This window comes from Amborella trichopoda, chromosome 3 (assembly GCF_054954075.1).
Source record: "Amborella trichopoda isolate Santa Cruz 75 chromosome 3, AtrichopodaSantaCruz75HAP2 v2.0, whole genome shotgun sequence".
In the NCBI taxonomy this organism is placed as follows: Eukaryota; Viridiplantae; Streptophyta; class Magnoliopsida; order Amborellales; family Amborellaceae; genus Amborella; species Amborella trichopoda.
Genome location: NC_142338.1, coordinates 38,086,584 through 38,099,689, shown reverse-complemented (window position 1 = coordinate 38,099,689; position 13,106 = coordinate 38,086,584). Strand labels below are relative to the sequence as shown.

The 13,106-nt window shown below is 31.4% G+C and overlaps 1 protein-coding gene across 2 annotated transcripts in view; it reads right to left on the bottom strand.

Annotated features, from left to right (window-relative positions):
* LOC18422513 (putative methyltransferase TCM_000336) overlaps positions 1–8,283 on the bottom strand; it is a 30,878-nt gene extending 22,595 nt beyond the window's left edge. The window contains exons 1-2 of one of the 2 annotated variants that reach the window (XM_006827329.3): positions 7,482–8,283; positions 6,951–7,355 (exon numbers count right to left, since the gene is read on the bottom strand). In XM_006827329.3, the coding sequence (XP_006827392.1) occupies positions 6,951–7,355; positions 7,482–7,556 (480 nt within the window). In that variant the 5' untranslated portion in view covers positions 7,557–8,283. The remainder of the gene's footprint in view (positions 1–6,950; positions 7,356–7,481) is intronic. The other variant, XM_020668305.2, reaches the window with a different exon arrangement.
* Between the last annotated feature and the right edge of the window lie 4,823 nt (positions 8,284–13,106).

The window sequence follows — 13,106 nt, the reverse complement described above, 5'->3', positions numbered from 1 at the left end:
TCGCTTTCCCGAAAACAGCTATCAATGTGCATGTCATTTGATGATATGCATATGAGGCTTTGACCACGTCTTTGAAGGCCTCCATCACACACAAGGGCTAATCTATCGGCTCACTCCTTTGGACATATTCCTACCTCATCAAGAGATGACCCATCTAACCTTTATCGGTCTGTTTAACATGGGTTTTTCCCAAGCAAACTGACCTACCTCATAAAGTGCAGTACAGTATCAGCAAACATTGTTTGCTTAGTATGGTTCACATGGGACCACACTTCCACTGAGTTCATGTTCCACTATATAAAATTCATTTACAGGAATTTTAGTAAGTATAATAGTATATGAATACTATTTAATTACAAATGCAATATAATCATAATTAAATGCTTTAGATGTTACATTCAGAATTTTAGTAAGTATAATCATAATTAAATGCTTTAGATGTTACATTCAGAATTAAAAATTTATAGAAGCACAAGTCAGTTATAAAAATTAGTATAATGTATACCATATTCACAATTATTATAGATTAATTTAATTACTATAAATTAATTACATGAAATTATAATCTAATTATAGTTATAGAAATATAATATTAATAAGGCCAAATTATTTTATTAGAATAATTTCAATTATAAGATAAATATGATTTAAACAATATTGCAATTGATAATTGTTAAACAACCAAGAAAAAATCATGATTAATTTAAATTATGATAATTCTCGCAATTACAATATTTAAATTCTATTAAGAATTTTCTCATTTTTTCTAATTGTTTAATACATATTCAATATGAAAAAATTTATGTAAGGTTGACATGTTATCAAGATGCACCTTTGAAATCCTTTTCAAAGAGGTAGTTTTGATGTTGAAAAAAAATCTAATTGATCATCGCAAAAGATACTACAAAATACCTATAGGCGAAAATGAATAGTGATTTCGCCTACCATCATCACCGTCTAAAGTTCATCGCATGGTAACGATTGTCCGGTAGTGTTTTATTTTTCATATTTTTTCTATAAATCAGAATGATTTGAAATTTGAAACATGTGTTCATCAAAAATAGATGAATCCATGAAAAATATCAAAAAATTATTTTATATGAAAAACTTAACCAAAATACCCCAGAAACATTTTGGGGGTATTTTGATCAATATTATTTTTGTGAATTATTGTTGTATATTTTTATTACGTGTGACTCACTAAGATGTATATATACTCCAAATTTCAGGTTATTTTGATTTGTAGAAAAAAAATGAAAAATAAAACACTACCAAATAATCGTGACCATGCGATGAACTTTAGACGGTGAAAATCACTGTTCATTTTTGTCTATAGCCATTGAGAAGACTTTTGCTATATATATATATATATATATATATATATATATATATATATATATATATATATATATATATATATATATATATATATATATATATATATATTTCAAGTCCCAAAAATAGTACATCTTACAATACATTATCTGGACCGTCCATTTTCTAGATTTTTATGAGTTTAAAGATCTGCTTGATTTGAATCATTTCAGAAGTTTAAAATTTTAAATTAGAGTTCAAAATCGATTCTCACACCATCCTAAGAATTTTTAACACCAAATTTAGATCTCATGACAAAATTCGGAGGTACACCTTAGTTTGATTGTTTAAAGTTGCAACCTTATACAAACCATACCCATGATATACACATGCATCTTTCCAACACTCCAATTTCCTATATCCACTACTCTCTCTCTCTCTCTCATAATGGGTCCTCATTTTCTACATCCTCCATATTAAAATCTTTTATAATTAAGGGATTGTCTACTATAAGTCCATTTATCATTCGTACAAAGAGGTCACAATTACTCCTAGCCATTACATATCAAATTGAATGGCTCGGGTGTGTCATGAAGTTCGAGAAATTTTTATTGAGCTTAGTCAATAACATGCTCACAACCACTTAAATTGAAATCTAAAAGGCAAGAGTGATTGTGATCGACTTAATCAAAAAAAAAAAAAACGTGATTATGATTTCCGTATGCTAAAAGCAAGTGATCTCTTTGTATACCTTTTTTCTATAATTAATGATAAGCAACTTTCTCTCGTCTAATTATTGATTTATTTTTCATTTATCTGACGTACATGCATCTTTCCAACTCAATACATCCAAAAATAATATTTTTAGACATACATGCATGTTTTATGTAGTATTGCTGATCAATAATTCAATACTATAGTTTGTTATTTTTATTTAAATAACTATTACAATAGCTAACTACTAAACAACTAAGCATAAAATCATAATTATTTTTCGTACCAATACCAAAATTACCAATTTATATATATATATATATATGAAAAACTCTTCCTAACACCTATAGGTGAAAAGGAACAGTGATTTTTTCTACCCTCATCACCATCAAAACTACATCGCACGGTCACAGTTGTTTGGTAGTGTTTTAATTTTCATTTTTTTCTACAAATCCAAATTACTTGAAATTTTGAGCGTGTGTACATCTTAATGAGGCGTACTGAATAAAAATATGAGAAAAAATAATTTGAAAAACATAAATTGACCAAAATACACTCAAAATCTTATGGGGGTATTTTGATCAATTTATATATTTGAAATTATTTTTTTCATATTTTTATTATGTGCGCCTCACTAATATTTATACATGCTTCAAATTTTAGATCATTCCGATTAATACAAAAAAAATAAAAATTGAAATACTACCGGACAACTGTGGTCGTGCGATGAAGTTTGGATGGTGATGTGGGTAGGTGAAATCACTGTTCATTTTCGCCTATAGGCGTTTTGTAGTATCTTCTGATATATATATATATATATATATATGGAAAATATTTATATAAGGATGCGACTTATATTGTAGAACTACGGATGCACTTCAAAAATCCATCGGAAAAGGTAGTTTTAATGTTGAAAAACCCTTTGATTGATCATCTCAACATCGAGATGTATGACCATGAAAAATAAAGCATTTTACAACATATTATCTACACCGTCCATTTTCAAGATTTTCATATGTTTATAGATCTACTTGATTTTAATCATTTTTTAATTTTAAAATTTTATAATTAGATATAAAAATAGATTTTGAAATAATCTTAAGAACATTTTACATCAAAATTATAAACCATGATAAAATTTGAAGGTGCACCTTACCTCTACACCTACGAATGCATCCGTATGCAAACTGCACCCTCTATATATATATATATATATATATATATATATATATATATATATATATATAGGTATATAATTATTACAATACTATTAATAAAATGATAATAAACTAATTACAAAATATTATAATCTAGAAATGATTATAGAAATATAAATATTAATTGGCATTCTTAATTAATAATTAGAATGACAGACGAATATCAACATTTTTCATCATATAATGAAACATAGAATTATTATTATCATTATAATAGAATTTTGTTCCTCATAAATCATAACACATATATTATAGTTGATTATTTTATTTAAATAAATTTATTAAACCACTAAGCACAATCATAATTAATTTGAATTATGGAGCATTCTAACAACTCCATTCATATGAATTCTGATAATTCTACAGTATTACTGATTAATTAAAACAATATATTAAAATATTAATTAATCAATTGTGATTATTTAAATAAATTTTATAATTTTATTACTAAATAATGAAATTATTGCAAAATAATAAAACTACTGTAATTGTTATGATTTTATATCAAATTATTCGTCATTGAGAATTAATATGACTTCTATTAGTAGATGTCTGTAATTCTAAATTATTATAATATTCATTACAATATTATAAATATAAAATCATTAACAATATTAGTAATATAAATATAATATTGTAAAATTATATTTATAAAAATAATATTCTAATGAATATTATAATAATTTACATAATAATTAGACACATAATTATATATTATCCTTTTTGTATTATTGAATTTGTTATGCACTATTATAAAATATTAGATGAAAAAAATTAGTTGTTTCGCTAAATAAATGTTTAATAGGATGAAGAGATAGGTTTAATCATATTTTCTCATTCACATATTGCCTCTCGTAATAGATCTAGCAAATCACATTACTTATAACATTTTAATACTGCCTGTGAAGCAATACATGCACTATTGACTCCTTTTAGCCTATCTTGTTAGGAGTCCAGATGCCATAAATCCCACATTCAAAAAATGGTACAAATCTTGATCTATGAACACTTACTTTTAGGGCGAAATAAATGTTTTAGATAATTTGTTATAATATATATTATTTTTAGAGCTTGAAATCTTTTTTTTTTTCATAATCATAATGTTCAAGCCAAGATGATCGATTTAAAAGTTTGATAATGCTTGAATTGCAATTTTTGATGAATTATGAGGTGAGGCTTGACTTATTTTGATTGGGTTGCAGCCCTATCAAACCATTTTCCATCAATAATAATCGGAGCTGGAAACTATTTTATATTTTATTTTGGATACACTATATTTTATAGGATAATTTTGATATACATTATAGTTTATATTTTTGACAAATAGAGATCATTGACTTTTGATACAATGAGGTCACAATTACTTTAGTCCGTCAGATTTCAAATCGAGTGATTGTAAAAGTGTTATTTACTAGATTCAAAGCTCAAAAAAGAATTTCTCGAAATTTGTAACACACCCCCAAACCATCTAATTTGACATATAATAAGTATAAATAATTGTGACACCTTTACGTGAAAGACAAATAGTCTCATAGTATCATCATCATCTTCATCATTTTAGTCTTTTCTCAATTAAGTAGTATCATAGTATCATCATCATCATCATCATCATTTAGCCTTTTCCCAATTAAATAGTCTCATAATATACATTGTATGTAATATACATTTTATACTATACGATTATTTACCATTATTATAAAGAAGTCATAATCACTCATAACCATTAGATTTCAAATTGGATTGCTAGGGGGCATTTAACAAAAGTAAAAATAGACAAAAAGAAATGAGTGAACATGTAAGGGTTATGTTTAGGGTAATCACACATGAATATTTCTTTATTGTGCTCAACATTTTTTGACCACTTGTTGCCCCTTGTTTTGTAATGCAAATGTGTTTGAATAAGGTCATTTTTTGTCATTAGGAACGGTGAGGTAAATATTTTTACAAGAAACTAGTGGTATTTTATTAGTGGTTAAAAAACAATAATTATTTAATAGAGGTGATATCATACCTCATGTGGATATGGATGATATTACCATTTACCATAATTAATAAATGCTTTTCTTTTTATCAATAATTTATACTTTGAGTTTGTTAGGGTACTCATACATGTAAGTATTTATTTAAAGTATTCAATACTTTGGACGTTTAATACCTTACCCAATAATGTAATAAATTTTTATCTAGGGGTATTTTAAGTAATTATTCAAAAATAAAAAAAAAAGTAGAAATTCATGATAGAAATAATAACATTTATTAATTATAGTTGAGAATGAAATCATCCATCCACATTGAGTGTGACATCACCTACATAGAACACTAAACGCCACTAAATTCTTATAGAAATATTTATCATATCCCTCCTAATAATAAAAAATACACTTACTAAAAAAAATTGTACTACAAAGCAAAGGTAATTAATATAAAAAAATGTTGAGTATATTTAATAAAAAATACACTTACTAAAAAAAATTGTACTACAAAGCAAAAGTAATTAATATAAAAAAATGAGTATATTTAGTAAACACTCACATACGTATCCTAACATATAATTACCTACAATACACCTAGACTAAAAAGTTATTACATGTTGGGATAAGTGTATCAAGTATCCAAAAATATTAACTTAAAAAAATACTCATATGCATGAGTATTCTAATATAATCCTATGATAAATTTTTTAATTATTAAAAATTAAAAGATATTAATATTAATTTTCAAAAATGACATTAATTTTTTTTTCATTCTACAAATTTCATGGTAATTTTAAAAGAAAAAAATTTGGATTTTGCATTCTAGAGTGACAAACGCTGGTAAATGGAAAAAAAAAAAGAAAAAAGAAAAAAGAAAAGAAAAGAAAGGAAGACCTAGACCCTTGACAGTTAGAATGAGAATCGAAGCTATTGAGCTTTTCAACAGAGTACTTTCAGCAATTTTGGCACTCCTCTCTCTCTTCCTTTCTCTCTCTTCTATTTTTGTTGGCACCCATCTCTCTCTCATGCATTGCAACTCACTTTGCCCTCTCCACTTTGTCACTCACTCTCTCTCTCTCATCATTTTTTCCTATCTCACTCCTCCCACGGTGTGTTAGGCTGTACACTTTCTCTCTCCTCCATTTCCGGACATTTTTTAATTGACTTTCTCTCTCACTCCCTCCAACTCCCACTTGCCTCAATCTCAAGTACGGGTCTGTTCGGTCCCACTATGACCAAGTTAACTTCATTCAAACCGGAATTACCCTTGGCCTTGTTGTTATCCGTTCTCTCTCTAGTTTTTTTTTTTTTTTTCTGTGCTTTCTCTCTCTAGATTTCGTGCTATCTCTAGTGTGCAATTTATAAATTTGTTGGCTTCTCAATCACTAGCATTATGCTTTAATTTCATCACTAGGGCTGACAACCGGGCCGGCCTTGGCCCTAGACAGCCTAGTTCCCATCAGGCTAGCACAGGACCCGCCCTGGCCTAAAAAAAAATCATGAAAAAGTAGAGAAGAAGACGGTCAGGGCGGCCCAGCCTTGCCCTCAAGGACAGGTGCACTGGCCCAACCCTCGGCCACATTTTGTGATTAGCCTAATTTTTTTAGGGTCGGGCTCGCGGCCACCGGGCCATGGCCACCCCTACTTATCACAACTATTGCCCTTTTTCTCTCTACCTGCTTCCTCTGTCTCTCTGCATAGTAAATGAAGAGAAGTTCTCAAACCTGCTTACCCTGGAGAGCCAATGGAGACTGTAAGAAGAGTGCACAAAGTGTAGACTGTTGCTAGGAAAGAGCCTCCCATAGAAAGAACCCGGAACACCTGCCACAAAACACGAGCCGAAAACACCTTCTTTCTCTCCAATGGACTCATGGAAAGAGGGCAGTGCCCTAAAAACCGAATTGAAATCATTTCCAAGCAAGTCATTGAGGTAAACTTGAAACTCTGGTAGTAAGAGAGAAGCTTCTCTGTATCTCCCACATATAGTTTTGATGATTGTAATTAAGACAGAGAAAGTGTTGGGTCCTGAGGCACACCCCAAATCAGCGATCACCAAACTTCGAGGGTAATTCGTCGAACAAAGCATGTTTATCGCAGCCTCCTCTGTTATGGGCTTCACTCTGTCTAACCCATTTTTCTGCACAAAAATAAAAACTCTTTTTGAAGGTTAACTAACAAAAAAAAAAGAACAGATTTTAATTGTGGTAGCATTTGTCTCTATAAAAAAGAAGGAATGACAGATGGATGTGATGGAGAGGAGAACCTGAAGAGATGAATTTTGAGCATAGCTTGTGACTCCAACTCCTTCCTTCATGTGAAGGGTTTTCTCAACATCCATTGAGTTTGAGTTAAGAAGTAGATTTCAGAACCTCGTATTCCAAATCTTGAAATCAGCAGGTACGCCAGGGGATCATTTAGCTCTCTTTGTTCACGGTTCCTGTATTTATTCTCTCTGTGTTCTTGAAGATGACGACTGAGTTACACTTAATTTCATGCGTTGACCAAACTGATAGTAACAAGGGGGGGATACAGTTTCTATAAGGCTATTTTTTTATAAAGGGTACAGTTTCTGTAAGGCTTTAGGAAAACAAAGTAAAGCTTCGTCTATAATCCTAGTTTGGAAAGCACTTTGGGCGTCAAAAATCACCATAATAACTTTGAAATCAATTTCTGAAATTTAAAGCTAAAAAAATAGTGCAAATATTTTGGAGCCGTGAATCTTTATTTTTAGGGTGAAATTAATAGTTTAGATAATGTATTATAATATAATAATGTTTTTAGGCTTATCTCAAAATCTATTTTTATATCTAATTATAAAATTTTAAATTTTAAAAATAGTTAAAATCAAGTAGATCTATAAACATATGAAAATCTTGAAAAATACAATATTTCTGAAATTTAAAATCTTTTTATTTTTCATGGTCATACATCTCGATGTCAAGATGATCAATCAAAAAGTTTTTCAACATTAAAACTACTTTTTCCGATGGGTTTTTTGAAGTGCATCTGTAGCTCTACATTATAAGGTTGCATCCTTATACAAACTTTTTCCTATAATGAGGGACAAAACTCTTGTCGACCCTTTTCTTCAAATAACAGACACCTTCTATTGATCATTTTTATTCAATAGTAATGCTTAATTGTAGAATACTAGAGTGGGGCTAGTTTTTAACTTTCTTTATCCATCTCCTTTCAAAAATGCTTTTCCTATTCAAAAAGCTTTCTTTTTTAATAAAAAATGAGGAGCCCACTTTCCCATGCCATCTTCTATTGTTTAGGCAAAAAGGTATTCTTCACCTAGGAAGTAGAATGCAATGCTCATTTATCCCTCGGATAAAATCTCATTTAGAATTAGTATTAAGAACCCATATTTAGGGGTTGTAACCTCTTCAAGCCATATATGAATATCAATAAAAAATTTCTAATTGTACCTCTATACACTTAAAAAAAATTATGCTATTGTGTTTTTCAATCACCACTTACTGACACCTTTAAAATAGCTAATACTAAAAAAAACGGGTAGGCCCTTGTTTTTCTGCTGAATTACCCCAAAAAGTAATAATAATAATAATAAATAAATAAAATAAAATAAAAAACAAGAAAGAAAGAAAACAAAGCTTATGAGGAAGCAAAGGGCGGCCCTATTTAGGCTCGTCTGAAGAGGCCTTGGCCGAACCTAATAGACCTAAATAGAAGAAAAAATAAAAAAAAATTAAAAAAAAACAAAGGCCCAGCCAGCCAGGGCAAAAACTCCGTTGTCATGTGGCGTGGCCAGGCTCAGGCCTGGCTCATCCTAACCTTGTCCCCACCATTTTATGCCCAAGTTGGGGCCGCCAGGCTTATTGCCATTCCTATTTTCGGGTCAAAGATCGAACTTCCTTAAAATGTGTCGCAAAATAATTGGTGTGACAGTTTGGTGGCGCCACTTTGATAGCTAGCTTTCCACGATAAAAGCCTACTTAATTGGGCACACAAGTGTTCTGCACATAGTGCAAGAAGCAAAAGAAAAAGAAAAGGACAGCCTCTATGAGTCCATGTAGAAATGAGTGGACTCTTAAAAATCTACTTTTTGAGATGATTTTCGGACCCAATTTTCAAGGGTATATAATCTCCAATATAGAAATTATGAATATAAATAAAGTTTAAGAAATAAAAATAATGATTTTATGAAGAAAATATTTGGATCCTTAATTTCAATTGTTTTTAAATGGACCACTCATTTAAAAATGATGCTTTATAGGCATATTGTAGAAATGCGATCCAAAAAACAATTTTTCAAAATAAAATAATAGAGAATAGAGCCAGGAGAAAAGCTATCACAAGGTCCAAACAACCCAAATCAATAACACTATCAACCATCCAAAAGCTTTTTGGATAAATAATAGGTGTTGGGCCAATTGGGAACCACGGCAATGGCAATGTGATGCTTTTATTCATAATTACTTCCATTTTTTATGGACTTCCTCTTTAAAAAAATAATTAACCAATAAATAATCGAACCGTTTTTTCTCCACAATTTTAAAAGCAACAGAAAAATGTTTGGGTGAAAGTTTAAGTGTTGCCCTTCACTTTGGAAGAGTATAGATGAGAATATAGCCTAGACCAAAGAAAAGATTCCAATAGGTCTTTTTCAACGGGGTGCTGTTTGTATTGAGCCGAGGCTCTAAACAATCAAAATAAAGCTCACATTCAGATAGTATTGAAAAATGTAGTTTCTATATTGAAAATCTTTGTGATAGCCTTAAAATATATTTTCATCTTTAATTATAAAATCTAACGCTTCAAAAATATTGTAGATCAAGCAGATCTATGAAAATCTTGAAATTGACGGTCCAAAAATGAGTTACAAGATATACTATTTTTTTCAAAATTTGAAATCTATTTTTTTCTCATCTCCATGCATCTTGATGTCGAGATGGTCAATTTGAAGATATTTGGGCATTAAAACAACTTTTTCTAATGAAATTTTTAAATTGGGCTCTAATTTGATTGTTTAAAGCCTCTCTCTATATAAACTTTTTCCTTTCTAGATTATCTAGTTAAAAATAAATTAAGTAATCAAGGAACAAATCACTTATGCTCATTGGATAACTATAGTTAATACAATAATGGTTGCATGCTTTTGGTTATAGGTGAGCCACCGCCAACTTGCTTAATTTACTACAGATTTGGGGAGTCGTTTTATGTTTTATTATAATACAAGGAATTATTGTTCTAAAGAAAAGGTTATCCATAGTATTTGGTATTTTTATTACAATATAATAAAATCATTTAATTAAAAAATGTTCATAATGTTTGGTATGATTCTAAATTTTGCACAAATTCTCCTCATCACAATAATCAATCTAAAAAAGAATAAAATATTGAATTTGCACTTTAGGAAGGCCAAACGAAGCTCCTCTTCAACAATTGATATGTACTGTCCATTAGGTGGAGATTAAGATTTACGCATTTAAAAACTCAAAATCATTTTTTCCCTTCTTAAATTGTTCATTTAATGATGATGGGGCCATCTAAAATTTTTTGGATAAAATAATCCCACAAGTCTTTAATGTAATCATCCCATCAAATGAATGACCTATGTTTAGTGAATTGAAATGCTTTTTAGGGTGCATTTTTTAAAGTTTTTTTTTTTTTTTTAGATTGTGCGATGCAAACTAAAAGATTCAAATGAATGACCTATGTTTAGTGAATTGAAATGCTTTTTAGGGTGCATTTTTTTAATTTTTTTTTTTTTTTAGATTGTGCGATGCAAACTAAAAGACTATATATTTACAGGATGAGATTTCTATAAGGCGTAGGTTTTATGAAAACTAAATAAAGTCTCACCTCAAATCCTTTAAAAGTACTTTTGATAACAAAAAAATCTCCATGATGGCCCTAATATCAATTTCCAACACTGACAATAAAATTTGAAACTCAACAATGGTACAGAACTTGTGGATCTATTAACACTTATTTTAAAGGCGAAATTGATGGTCTAGAAAATTTGTTACAATATACACTATTTTTAGAGCTTGAATTTTATTTTATTTTTTACAACCATAATGTTCAAGCCAAGATGATTAATATAAATGTTTTCTAATGCTTGAATTGCAATTTGCGATGAGATATGAGAACATGCTTTATTTATTTTGATAGAGTTGTAGCTCTATCAATGCTGTGAAAGAAAAAAAAGGTATGGAGGATGGGGAAGATATCGGGGAAAGTAACTGTTTGGAAGCTGTTGTGGTAAATGTGAAGTTTGATTTGTCTTCTGGATTGCTCGTTGGGGCTAGGTTTCTTGTTGTGGGTTCTTTCTCTCCACCATCTAATGATATTTTTGGATTGAGCGATTGGGCTAGAAGGGGATGGGGCTTATCTTATGCCCCTATCGTTAAGATTTTGGGAGCAAACAAGATTGTTTTCCTTCTACGAACCAAGGAGGATGCTAAGGTGGCCCTGGGTAATCGTTTTTTAGTGTTCGAGGTAAGCTTTTTATCCTTAGATTATTGAAATCCTTCGTCTCACTTGTCTTATCTACAGAAGGAAAGTCTTTGGATTAGTCTATCTGGCATTCCCTTCCATGCTTGGACTGTAGATACAGTCCGTAAGGTGGCCAATTGTTGTGGTGAGTTCTGCGATATTGATAGATATATAGTTCATGGGATTGACTTAAGAGCTGTCATAGTCCGTATCTGGAATCTCAGAGGGGCATCCATTCCTAAAGCCATCCGATTGGTTGTAGGCCATGACTTTTGCTATCGGGGTCTCCTTTGAGATGAGTAAGAAATCCATTTCATTGCCTAAGGTTGTCCCTCAAGCCGAGGGAGGATGGAAGATGGTCCACCACCATCATGCGCAGATGAAGGATGAGTTGTCTATCCCAAAAATTGATTTTCCGGCGACCGGTCACCAGAAAGAGTCACCAGAAAGAGCAGAAGATGCATGGTCAACGTCTTTTTAAGAGAGGCGTTTTGAATTTTCAAAATTTGAAAATTCGTAAAAGATGGATTCTGGTGGGGCGTTTCGCGGATTCTCCAGCTAGTATTTCGTTAGGCATTTGCAAGGAAAGTGCAAGTCTAGAGCGACAAGGTGATCGTGTCGGTTCACCACCGTTTCAAAATCAGAATAGAGGCGGTGTATCTTTGCATGGCATCATTGCGGCCCAAGTCATAGAGAAGGATTGCGAGATGGAAGCATCCCCGACTTTTATGCCGGTGGGAGTAGGTGTGCAGCCATCATTGCCTCCCTCTCTCTTTCCTGTTACATGACCGAATACGGTGCTCCTCTCTCTCTTACCTGGTCTAGGACTACAGGGGGTGACTGACCTTAAATACCGCCATTTTAGCTGGTTCTTTTTCTTCTTTGTATTCGTGGTAGTTGGGCAGCGGCTGTTCTCTTCGGTGGCCATCCAAGTTTTACTTGTTCTGTTGGGAAAAATGTACCCTTTGATGCATCATCATGCTGCTAAAAGGATCCACACCACCCCAAGACATTCCTTTGATCCTCTGGTTGTTGACCCCTTAGCTATTGTGCTGGTTGAGGAGGGTATAGAACCACAGATGCTAGAAGTTGGAGAAGTTGTACCGAAAGCTTTGGATGGATTGGAAGCGTTGGACCTGTCCCTAAGGAGGGTCATCAGGAAGATGATCTTGCTATGGTGGATGCTGAAGATCATCCTCCCATCAATGTACGTTCTCAAGAGCACCATCCTCTACTGCTTCATCTTGTTGCTGAAAATCCGCGGGATATGTTTGATGAGGAGAACACTATGAAGGAAACTCATGTCGATCCTGATGTCGACAAGATCAGTGCTTTAGTTTCTTATTTGTGGTATGGACTTCTAAAACTCAGTTGAAGTGGTATTTCAAGAGATTATCGCAAAGAAGAAGATGGAAAAGAAAGA